The 11607-nt window shown below is 47.6% G+C and overlaps 1 protein-coding gene across 1 annotated transcript in view; it reads right to left on the reverse strand.

Annotated features, from left to right (window-relative positions):
• The window catches only part of RBPJ (recombination signal binding protein for immunoglobulin kappa J region), an 80592-nt gene extending 71232 nt beyond the window's left edge, over positions 1 to 9360 (reverse strand). The window contains exon 1 of the mRNA XM_088450608.1: positions 9332 to 9360. Within this exon, the coding sequence (XP_088306734.1) occupies positions 9332 to 9351 (20 nt within the window). The 5' untranslated portion in view covers positions 9352 to 9360. The remainder of the gene's footprint in view (positions 1 to 9331) is intronic.
• Positions 9361 to 11607: the final 2247 nt, after the last annotated feature.

The following is an 11607-nucleotide window of genomic DNA, read 5'->3' on the forward strand; positions in this document are numbered from 1 at the left end:
CAGGGTGCTTCATACACTTTAGTAGCAGATTGTCCAACAGTGCATTCATTCATGGACACATTTTCACAGCTTGTTAAAAAGGCAGCAAACAGCACTAAGAAATGCACAACAAATCCAAATTGCTCAAACAAACCACATAGTGCACAGCATAATGTGTATAGAAAACACACGTTACAGCATAGGTGGCAGGCGTAAGCATGTTTTCCAGGCCTGCAGACTGGGTAGGTTCCCAAATGCACCAAATTTAGATGCGTAGTGTGGCTAGACACATGCAAATTCCTGGTTAGTATGCCCAAACACCTGAGTTTTCAACGGATTTCTGCTCACTACTTCAGAGGGTGCAAGCTGAAAACTGTGCACCCACGGCACTTGCCCCCGATCGGAACAATAATTGCTCTGTCGGGCGCCCTTTAGTAATGGGCACGCAAAAAACAGCTGAATTCCCCCTTATGAATTCCAGTATCACAAAAATAAGAAAAATCTTACAAATCTGTTAATAGCACGTTAAATGGTAAGGCTGGGTACACACAAAGATTTTCTGTCCAAACATCCAACTAGTTGATTGGTTGGAATGAAAATCTGGTAACGTATGGGAGTAACTGATGATCAGCAATTTGCTCTTAAATGCCAGAAAACAGATGAAAATGGTCGTCAGACAAGTTTGTTAAGGGGGGTATCCACCACACGATAAAGTAGAACGATAAAATTGTTCGATAATCGTTTGAAAATTTGGTCTTTTAGACATCTATCATCGTTCAAACATGCTGGTCAACCTGACTATATCGTCAGGTTCAGCATGTTTGCAGATGATTGACTGTACCTGCACTGAACGACATATTGTTCAGTGTGGGCACCCTGCAGTGTAGTGAACGACTGAACGATAATGATATCGTTATCGTTCAGTCTTTTCACTGTCGGGTAGTGGATACCCTCCTTTAAATATTTGATCTAAACAATTTGTTCAAACAACAGCTTTTGTCCATTTTACAGCATTTGGGACCAAATTGCTGATTGTCATTTACTTTCATACCATACCAGATTTTCATTCCAACCAATCAACTAGTTGGCTGGTTGGACAGATAATCTTTACGTGTGTATGCACCTTAAGTCTTTTGCCAACAATAAACTACGTATTATATTATGACATGTATACAATTACATAGATATAACACTGGTTTATCAAAGAATAAAAGATAGTATTCTCTGAAGACATGGACTCAAATGATTTCAGCAAATCACCAACCTAAGAAAGTTTTCCTGAACCTGTTTACATATCACTAAGGAATTTCACACCTATGACCGGCAGCCTATGACTGGCAACACACTCATTTTCCATCCATTTACTCCCCATTCATTTTGTGCATGCTGCAGGTAAGGCACCCATATGCTGGGCGTGCTGCACTTAAGGCACCCATATGCTGGGCGTGCTGCACTTAAGGCACCCATATGCTGGGCGTGCTGCACTTAAGGCACCCATATGCTGGGCGTGCTGCACTTAAGGCACCCATATGCTGGGCGTGCTGCACTTAAGGCACCCATATGCTGGGCGTGCTGCACTTAAGGCACCCATATGCTGGGCGTGCTGCACTTAAGGCACCCATATGCTGGGCGTGCTGCACTTAAGGCACCCATATGCTGGGCGTGCTGCACTTAAGGCACCCATATGCTGGGCGTGCTGCACTTAAGGCACCCATATGCTGGGCGTGCTGCACTTAAGGCACCCAAAAGCCCTACTTCGGGCGGATTTCTGCCCGCACTTCAGGAGGGGGAGAGCAGAAATCTGCGATACGTGATGAGCGTCCAACGCAATTGAATAGCTCCCGGGCACTTTAGATGGAAGCGACGGACGCGAGAATCAAAATTGCCCCCCCAAAACTGCAGCAGGCAAATACCACTCATCCTTCAATAGTGTTCACTCTAGCTCCGGCGGCAGGCAGGGCGCCGGAGCTAGAGAGGGTAATCTTGTGCGCGCGCCTAAGGGTGCGTGTCCATAAGACGCGTCTCCTTTTCGTCACACTTGGGGGCGTGCCCGGCGCTTACGGACATGCCGGGCAGCCCTCAAGCGCTGCAGAAAGCGGGTCCCGCGGGTGAGAACGGCTCCCGCAGGCTGTTAGTTCCGGAGCGCTTTTTGCCCTCCAGAAGGAGGGCATGGCGCCGCGCCCCGCTAAAACAGCCTAGCGGGAACGCTACTTCAATAACGTGAGGGGGGAAAAGAGAGTGTAAAACAAAAATAAACAAATGATCAGCTATTAATCGCTTACAGCAGTGGTGTCAATCATGGGCCCTTCAACTGCACTGGAACTACACATCCCAGCATGCACTGCCAGAGTTTTGCTATTGGGGCATGTTAAAACTGTGACAGGGCATGCTGGGATATGTAGTCCCACAGCAGCTGGAGGGCCAGAGTTGGACACCACTGGCCTACAGTAACCATAAATCATAGACTACAGGTATGGTGGAAGATCTGGCTTTCAATAATTAAGCTGCAACCACATTTATTAAGAGGCTAGGCATTCTTTCAAATGATGTGGCCCCTTTAGTACTTAATGTCTTACAGAAAATATATGAACATGCACACACGTGTGATCCGTGCATACATCTCGCTGCTATCGCACACGATCTAATGAATATGCAAATCACCACATCGTGCAACTTAGACAAATGCGCAGTAGCAAGCAATCGCTCCACTATGCCCGACATCGGCAGTGTGTCCACCTATGCATCAGGCCCTGTAAGTGTTATATTTGTACAATGAAATTAAAAATATATATATTTTCAAATGCAGATTTTAATTTTTTTTATGAGAATCTAACACAACAGAATTCTATTTTTTAGAATTTTTAAAAGTTTAATTAATGCCAAAGCAAGAATCACTAAAGTATCCCAATGTGGAATTTATTTAAAAACAAGTTTGTTATAGTTCAATTTCTTGAAATAAGAAAAAAAATAAATAAATTTGGTTACATTTTATTAAGTGTGTTAAGAAAAAAAAATGACTAATGTTATTTTGTGACGATAGTCTTCTGAAAATGCCAAAAACAAGGTAAAATTAGTGTCTTTGCTGCTGGTACGCGACGTGCCTCAGCACAGTTGTGATAAAATAATCAGTAGAGAAAGGGTTCAAAAATGGCAGTTCCCACTATGTAGTGTTCCTTCTAGCTCCGGCGGGAGGCAGGGCGCCGGAGCTAGAGATGGCATGCAGGCGCGCGCGCGCCCGAGAAGGGGGCGTGGTCATCGGAAAAGGGGGCGTGTCTATAAGACGCGTCCCCTTTCCGTCACTCTTGGGGGCGTGCCCCCAAGCCCTGCAGACAGGGAGAATAGATGCCGGGCGCATGCGCACGGCGTCTATTCTCCGGCGGTGACCGGGTCACCGCATGTTTCTCCACCCGCGGGACACTGCGTCCCGCGGGTGAGAACGGCTCCCGCAGGCTGTGAGGGCAGGGCGCTTTTTGCCCTCCTCCTGGAGGGCCGGGTGCTTTTTGCCCTCCAGAAGGAGGGGAGGGCGCCGCGCCCCGCTAAAACAGCCTAGCGGGAACGCTAACTATGTAGACACCATACTTTCAAAGTCTATACTAAGAGGGGTATTCAATATGAAACGTTAACTTCACTGTCGAAGTTAACGTTTCATATCGGAGTTTTTACCTGCGTTAAAGTATCGGGCGCGCTCCCGCTTATACCCGTATTCAATATAAAATTAACGAAAACGGGAAACTCCGAAGTTGGATTTGCGTAAAGTTACGAATTTTTCGTTAAAAAAATTGTAAGACCCCCCTAAAGTAGTAAAAACATGGGGGAACACTATGGGTACCCCTGTTTTAGCCTTTAATTGAAAGTCGGGGATTTAAATAGCCGCAGCAGGTGTTTCTTTCCCGACATTGAAGAAGTGATGCAGAAGGGCACTTAGGTTATGTTTTTCGTTTTTTTAAGTGGTCCCATCAAATTTGCGGTACTTGAAAATGGGTACTAGCATATTTTTATGTCCCTAAAGTAAGTTTTAAAAAATTCTGCAACTGTGCACCTGCCGCTAATAGCCTATCCTAGAAAACACCTGCCGCATACTTGCAGAATAGCCCTGAACCTATTTCCCTATTGTTAAACAACTTTTTCCCATTTTTTTTTTCACTCCAATTTTTAAATTAATTTTTTGGGGTGTCCCTATTTTTTTTTTTTTACACAGTTCTTTTTTAAATGTCATTCCCAGGGGTGCAGGCTATTTTTTTTTTAAGCCTGCACCCCTAAACCCCAATTCTGCACTTTTTCGACACCTATTCAATGGTGAAAAGTTATCCCCGTTTTTTATCAAAGACTTTTCAAAACTGCGATAAATCTTTGAAATTGAATACGGTGTAAAAGTCAAACCTGCGATAATGACGTCAAAAGTGCGATATTAACGCAAAAACAATGTTATCGCTCCCATATAGAATACCCCTGTAAGTGTGTAAAAAATAACTGATTAACATCTCTAACAAAAAAACGTCTTTTTACACTGTAAAGTTGTAGCTGTTACTGGACAACAAAAATAAAACAATGCTGTCTTCCAAATGCAAAAAGTCAATATACTGATACAAAATGGGAAATGCTGATAAACCGGTGTGACAGTCCAATTAAATATACTGAGAAATGGCAATATCATTTACACAACTTATTTAAAAATAACATTCTGATAGTAACCCATTTATAAACAGATATAACGTATTAAGCACAGGCTATAAACAATTAGAGCAGGCCTGGTCGACCGGTGACTCTCCAGCTGTTGTGAAACTACAAGCCCCAGCACGCTTTACCAGCCAATCGGTAGGAGGGTATACTGGGACTTGTAGTTTCACAACAGCTGGAGAGCCATCGGTTGACCAGACCTACACAAGAGGACTCACCAAAACTGGATGCATGGTAGACAATCATACAACACGGTGTCTCATAACAAAATCTGTTACTCAAGTAAAATACTGTTAAGTGACAGGCAACAGTACTCAGCATGTATATCGTCCTAATTTCAGGCCAAATATGCTGATCGCTACACTGTCTGGCACCGTCATTTCTCTTGAAATGGTCAAAGCCTGTTCAGATCTGACAGCATAACAGTAAATCGGGTCAACGGATGACTGATTATATAATGTGTGATGTCACCAAGCGACCCGGAAACAGTACAGGACACATTTACATTGCAGTATGATCATACTGCATCACTGGAGCTGTGCAAACACATTGTTATGCTTATGTCAAAACTGCTCACAAATCTAGTCATTCGGTAACTGTCCCTAAAGAACACTCGTAAGTGTAGCCATCATTACATATGATCTGTAATGCAAGCTAACAGCGAAAGAGAGAGAGCGATATATATATACATATATATATATACATATACATACAGATACATGATGGATGGACAATTTACAAATGGTCTTTGATAATATTGTGTGTATATATATATATATATACATACACACACACTGATACATGATGGAGGGACAATTTACAAATGGTCTTTGACAATATTGTGTATATATATATATATATATATATACACACATACACACACACTGATACATGATGGAGGGACAATTTACAAATGGTCTTTGATAATATTGTATGTCACATGAGGGGTGCTTCTTTATTCATTTATTTATACCAGGGACATTGTGCAACACGAGGGCAGTACTGAAATGGATAATGTGGGTAATGTCTAAAACTCAACAGAAGAGGGATTGGGGTGGGGGTAACTAAACAAGGCATCATCCAATGAGGGGGTATACTAAATGGGGCGCCACTCAAGGGGCGGTTTACGTGTGACGTCACAAAGAGGGGGCGGTAACAAAAGGGCTGCGTTTATATGAAACATCGCAGAACGAGTGGGGTGGGTTTACATAAATTATTATTTGGGGTTTGCATAAATCTCTCCTGTTGAGTGTGTTATTGTGATACACTCAACAGGAGAGATTTATGCAAGACATCACAATGAGTGAGGAAGCGGTTGCATGGGTCATCACAAGAAGACGGGCATGTACAAGAAACATCACACAAGGGGTTTGCGTGGGCCGTCACCCAACAAGAGGAAGATGGGAGGTTTACATTGGACATTGACAAAGGAAGAGAAGTTCATAAGGGAAGTACCCAAAATTTGGGAGGTTACAAGGTATGTCACCCAACGAAGGAGGGGAAGTGTTTAAACAATACTGTACCCAATGAGAGTGAGGGTGTTTTTACAGGGGACATCACCCAACGAGAAGGGCAAGGGGGGGGTTACACAGGACAACCCCCAATGATAGGGGGTGCTTAAACTGGACATCACCCTGCAAGGGTGTAGGTATTTACACATCCCCTCTAAGGATAAGGAGATGGTTTACACAGGACATCCCCCCCCAAGGATAAGGAGGTGGTTTACACGGGACATACCCCAACGATGGGACTGGATGTCACCCGACAAGAGTGGAGGTGTTATCAAGTGACTGCACCCAACTAAATAGAGGAGGGGGTGTTAAACAGAGCGAACAGGTATTCGATCACATGATACCATATCTAGATGGATGAGGTTATAGGGAATGTCACACAATGAGAGGGAAAGTTTACACTAGAGTCCCACAATGTCATACCAGAGGGAGGGCGGAAATAGACATATGTTTTCACATCTGGAATACCTAAAATATGTATCTGACCTCTCAAAACTGGAAGGTGCACATGGGCATGCTGGTTGTTCTTCAGGTGAGGTGGGGATAGAAACACTAGTGTTACTATATGGTATTTCAGAGGTAGTGTTTCTGCTGTAAGGAGCCTGCAGAGTTCCCAGTACTGGGATGGATTGCAGCAAATTTACACAAGGAAGGGTACAGTGGGATGGATTACAGGGAATGTTAAAAAGGGATGGATGGTTTATTTTATTAACATTTATATATAGCAAAATAATATTCTATTGTGCTTTACAATTGGTAACAAAACAGTAATAAAACAAGGCTGGGTAACAGACAATGAGGGTCATGGATTACAGTGAATGGGCACGGGGAGGAGATTACAGTGAATGAGTACAAGGGGCAGATCACAGTGAATGGGTACAGGAGGGGGGATTACAGTGAATGGGTACAGGAGGAGGAGGCAGATTACAGTGAATGGGTACAGGAGGGGGGGGCGGATTACAGTGAATGCGTACAGGAGGGGGGACGGAGTACAGTGAATGGGTACAGGAGGAGGGACGGAGTACAGTGAATGGGTACAGGAGGGGGGACGGATTACAGTGAATGGGTACAGGAGGGGGGGACGGATTACAGTGAATGGGTACAGGAGGGGCGGACGGACTACAGTGAATGGGTACAGGAGGGGCAGATTACGGATTACAGTGAATAGAATTTTGCCCATGCTGCTCCCGACCTTTGGAACTCTCTCCCTATCAGACTCTCCTCCTCTTTACAATCCTTCAAACCGGCTCTCAAGACCCACATCAAGCCTTCCAGCTCCCATCCTAACTTGCTGCAACATGCTCCTTCCTCCGTTTACCCCATCTGTGTCACATCTGTTTGTCTGCCCCTCCCCTTTAGAATGTAAGCTCTTACGAGCAGGGCCTCTACTCTCTTGTACTTCTCCTTACTTTACTTTCACCTAGTTCTTAGCCCCCCACCAGGGCACCTAACACTTGGTTGCTTATGCTCTGTTGCATATCTAGGTGTTATGGTCACTTTTGCATCAATGTACAATATCCATGTCCTTGTCCTATTTTGTACTGTAAGTCAGTTGTCAAATTATTTCTTTAAGTACTTTGTAAGGCACTGCGGAACACTTGTGGCGCCATATAAAGGATGATAATAATAATGGGTACAGGAGGGGCAGATTACGGATTACAGTGAATGGGTAAAGGTGGGGGGTTGGATTAATGAATGGGTACAGGGAGGTCGGTTTACAGTAAATGGGTACAGGAGGGTCGGATTACAGTGAACGGGTACAGGAGGGGGGGTCGGATTACAGTGAACGGGTACAGGAGGGGGGGGTCGGATTACAGTGAACGGGTACAGGAGGGGGGGGGTCGGATTACAGTGAACGGGTACAGGGGGTGGTTGGATTACAGGGACAGGTACACTGGGTATTAGATTACACAGATGGGGGGGATTATTACAGGGATGGGTACAGGGGAATGGGGGTTTCAGGGAAAAGGGGATTACGGGGGGGTAACAGGGGGAAGGAGATGGATACAGGGGTGGGTACAGGGGGAAGGAGATGGATATAGGGGAGATACAGGGGTGGGTACAGGGGGAAGGAGATGGATATAGGGGGGATACAGGGATGGTACAAGGGGGGATTATTACAGGGATGGGTACAGGGGAAAGGGGATTATTACAGGGGATTACAGGGGGAAGGAGATGGATGCAGAGGTGGGTACAGGGGGAAGGAGATGGATACAAGGGGGGTAACAGGGATGGATACAGGGGAAGGAGATGGATACAGGGGGTGGTAACAGGGCTGGGTACAGGGGGAAGGAGATGGATACAGGGGTGGATAGAGGGGGAAGGGGATTACAGGGGGGGTTAACAGGGATGGGGTTAACAGGGAAGGAGATGGATACAGGGGTGGGTACAGGGGGAAGGAGATGGATACAGGGGGAGGTGGTAACAGGGATGGGTAACAAGGGGGGGTAACAAGGATGGGTACAAGGAGGGGGTAACAAGGATGGGTACAAGGAGGGGGTAACAAGGATGGGTACAAGGAGGGGGTAACAAGGATGGGTACAAGGAGGGGTTAACAAGGATGGGTACAAAGAGGGGGTAACAAGGATGGGTACAAGGATGGGTACAAGGAGGGGGTAACAAGGACGGTACAAGGAGGGGGTAACAAGGATGGGTACAAGGAGGGGGTAACAAGGATGGGTACAAGGAGGGGGTAACAAGGATGGGTACAAGGGGGGGGGTAACAAGGATGGGTACAAGGGGGGGGTAACAAGGATGGGTACAAGTGGGGGTAACGGAGGGGTACAGGGAGAGTGATACAAGGGGAAGGGGATTACAGGGGTGGGTACACAGAAGATGAGCTCACATGCTGTCGCACACAGCTACACATACGGGATTACGGCTGCACTGTGCCCCCACACAAGGAGAGTTCCCGCACATACCGGCCAGCCCAGAGCACAAAGCCCTATACACAGCGCTCTCCCCCCAGCACACATACGGCAGCGGAGAGCTCCGGCACACACACAGGGAGTGAGCGATACCAGCCGCAAGCTACGGCGACCGTCTCTCCCGGGACCGGAGCCTCATACATCCGCCAGCGCCGGGTTACCGCGTCCCCCTACCCAGCAACGATCACCCCCGCCCGCCCCGCTCCCCATCACAGCCGCCCCGACTCCCAGACTTACCCTGTCACAACAGGCGCCATCTTCCACAAACTCTCGCCAAAACTCCAAACCTCGCGAGAATCAGGCTGTTGTCGGTAGAACGTCCAGCGAGCCTCAGCCCCGCCTCTCCGGGAGCTGCCCCGCCCACCCAGCTCCTCCTCCCCACAGTGACCACGCCCCGACCCGCGTTCCCACGCCGCCTATATACTACGTGTTACTTACTATGTGTTGCCTGTGTGACGTCACGGTGACGCTGTGCACTGACTGGTTGGCAGCATACAGGGACGGCCGTCGGTCAGTCTCACAGAGTACATTACAATTAAATGCATACACTGAGTGACACAGCAGCAGAGTTGGTGTCACAGTACACTGCATGCATAGACAGAGGACAGCCGGTGACACAGTACACTGCATGCATAGACAGCACAGCCGGTGATACAGTACATGCATGCATAGACAGAGCACACCCGAAACACAGTACACTGCATGCATAGACACAGCACAGCCAGTGACACAGTACACTGCATGCATAGACAAAGCCTAGCGGTGACACAGTACCTGCATGCATAGACACAGCATAGTCGGTGACACAGTACACTGCATGCATAGACACAGCATAGTCGGTGACACAGGGCCTGATTCAGAGCTGAACGCTCTGACCAGAGTGCTCGCTCTGAATCAGTGCCCTACCTGAAAATGGAGCGGCCTCCTGGCCGCTTGCATAGCTTTGGGTGACCACCCACAGCATATGCGAGCGGCCAAAAAGATGGTCGCAATGGTCAAGACCATCGCGACCGTCAGGCTTGCGACGAGACCCTGCGGTAGGGTATCGCTGCCGCAAGCCCAGGAGTGATTTTGGCTCTATCAGAGCCAAATTCACTCCCACTGACATCATTACTGATGTCAGTGGGGCCGGCTTCAGACGGTAGGCGTTCCCATGGGAACGCCTCCGTCTGGCAGCCACGCCCACCAAAGGGGGCGTGCTTTCACTCACCATCGACAGCATTCCCCCTTTGGTGCGAGACCCCGAGCGACGTATTCCTCGTCGCTCGCCGGGTCTCGCGCATGCGCACGACGGAGCTCCCTCCGTCGTGCGCATTCGCACAACATCGACCCGCTTGCGAGCGTCCTTTGCTCGCGAGCGGGTCTGAATGACCCCCACAGTACACTGCATGCATAGACACAGCATAGTCGATGACACAGTATACTGCATGCGTAGACACAGCATAGTCGGTGACACAGTACCTCATGCATAGACGTTGTGTCTATGCATGAGGTACTGTGTCACCGACTATGCTGTGTCTACGCATGTGTCTACAGCCAGTGATACGGTACACTGCATGCATAGACAAAGCCTAGCGGTGACACAGTACACTGCATGTATAGACAAAGCCTAGCGGTGACACAGTACCTGCATGCATAGACACAGCATAGTCGGGGACACAGTACACTGCATGCGTAGACACAGCATAGTCGGTGACACAGTACACTGCATGCATAGACACAACACAGCCAGTGATACAGTACACTGCATGCATAGACAAAGCCTAGCGGTGACACAGTACCTGCATGCATGGACACAGCATAGTTGCTGATACAGGGCCTGATTCAGTACCTATCATATCTGCGATTACACTTGCAAACGGCCGATTGTTGAGTTCTGCGCATGCGTATGCTTCGCAGTGTGCGTGCGTGAATCGGCCACTGCGATCGCAGTGACTAGGCAGAGTGATTGACTGGAAGTGCCGTTTGTGGGTGGTGAGATTGGGGTGGGCGGCGAAGCACAGGTGTGCCAGTGCGTTTGAACGCCATTGCATCGGCGTACATATATTATCCACTGCGATGCCATACGCAGCTTGAGTACTCATAGTGTGTGATGAAGTTAGCAATTCCTGAGTAAGGTCAGAGCTTGTGCATGAGGCTGCGATGGTACTCAATTGTACTGATGGTTTTGCAGTCTTGCTAAAAATTACGGATGTGTGTAAGGTAAAGTGGGCATCCTTATGTTGTGCTGCCGCGGCATAGCGATTGCAATGGATTAGCATACTATCGCAGTTATACTAAATGCGTAATAGCTTTTAATGTATTAGGGGCCTGATTCAGAACCGCTTGCTGTTTGCGAGCGCTCGCTCTGAATCAGGGTGGGGATTTATTTATTTATTTTTTTCTCCTGCCCGCTCGCTAAAACGTGGGTGCCCACCCACAGCTTGTGCAAGCGGGCTGGAGATGGTCGCGATTATCGCGTCCATCGGGCTTGCGAGGAGACCCTGTGGTAGGGTCTCAGCTCTCGCAATCCT

Source organism: Taudactylus pleione, unplaced genomic scaffold, assembly GCF_031769625.1.
Source record: "Taudactylus pleione unplaced genomic scaffold, aTauple2 ptg000520l, whole genome shotgun sequence".
Classification (NCBI taxonomy): Eukaryota; Metazoa; Chordata; class Amphibia; order Anura; family Myobatrachidae; genus Taudactylus; species Taudactylus pleione.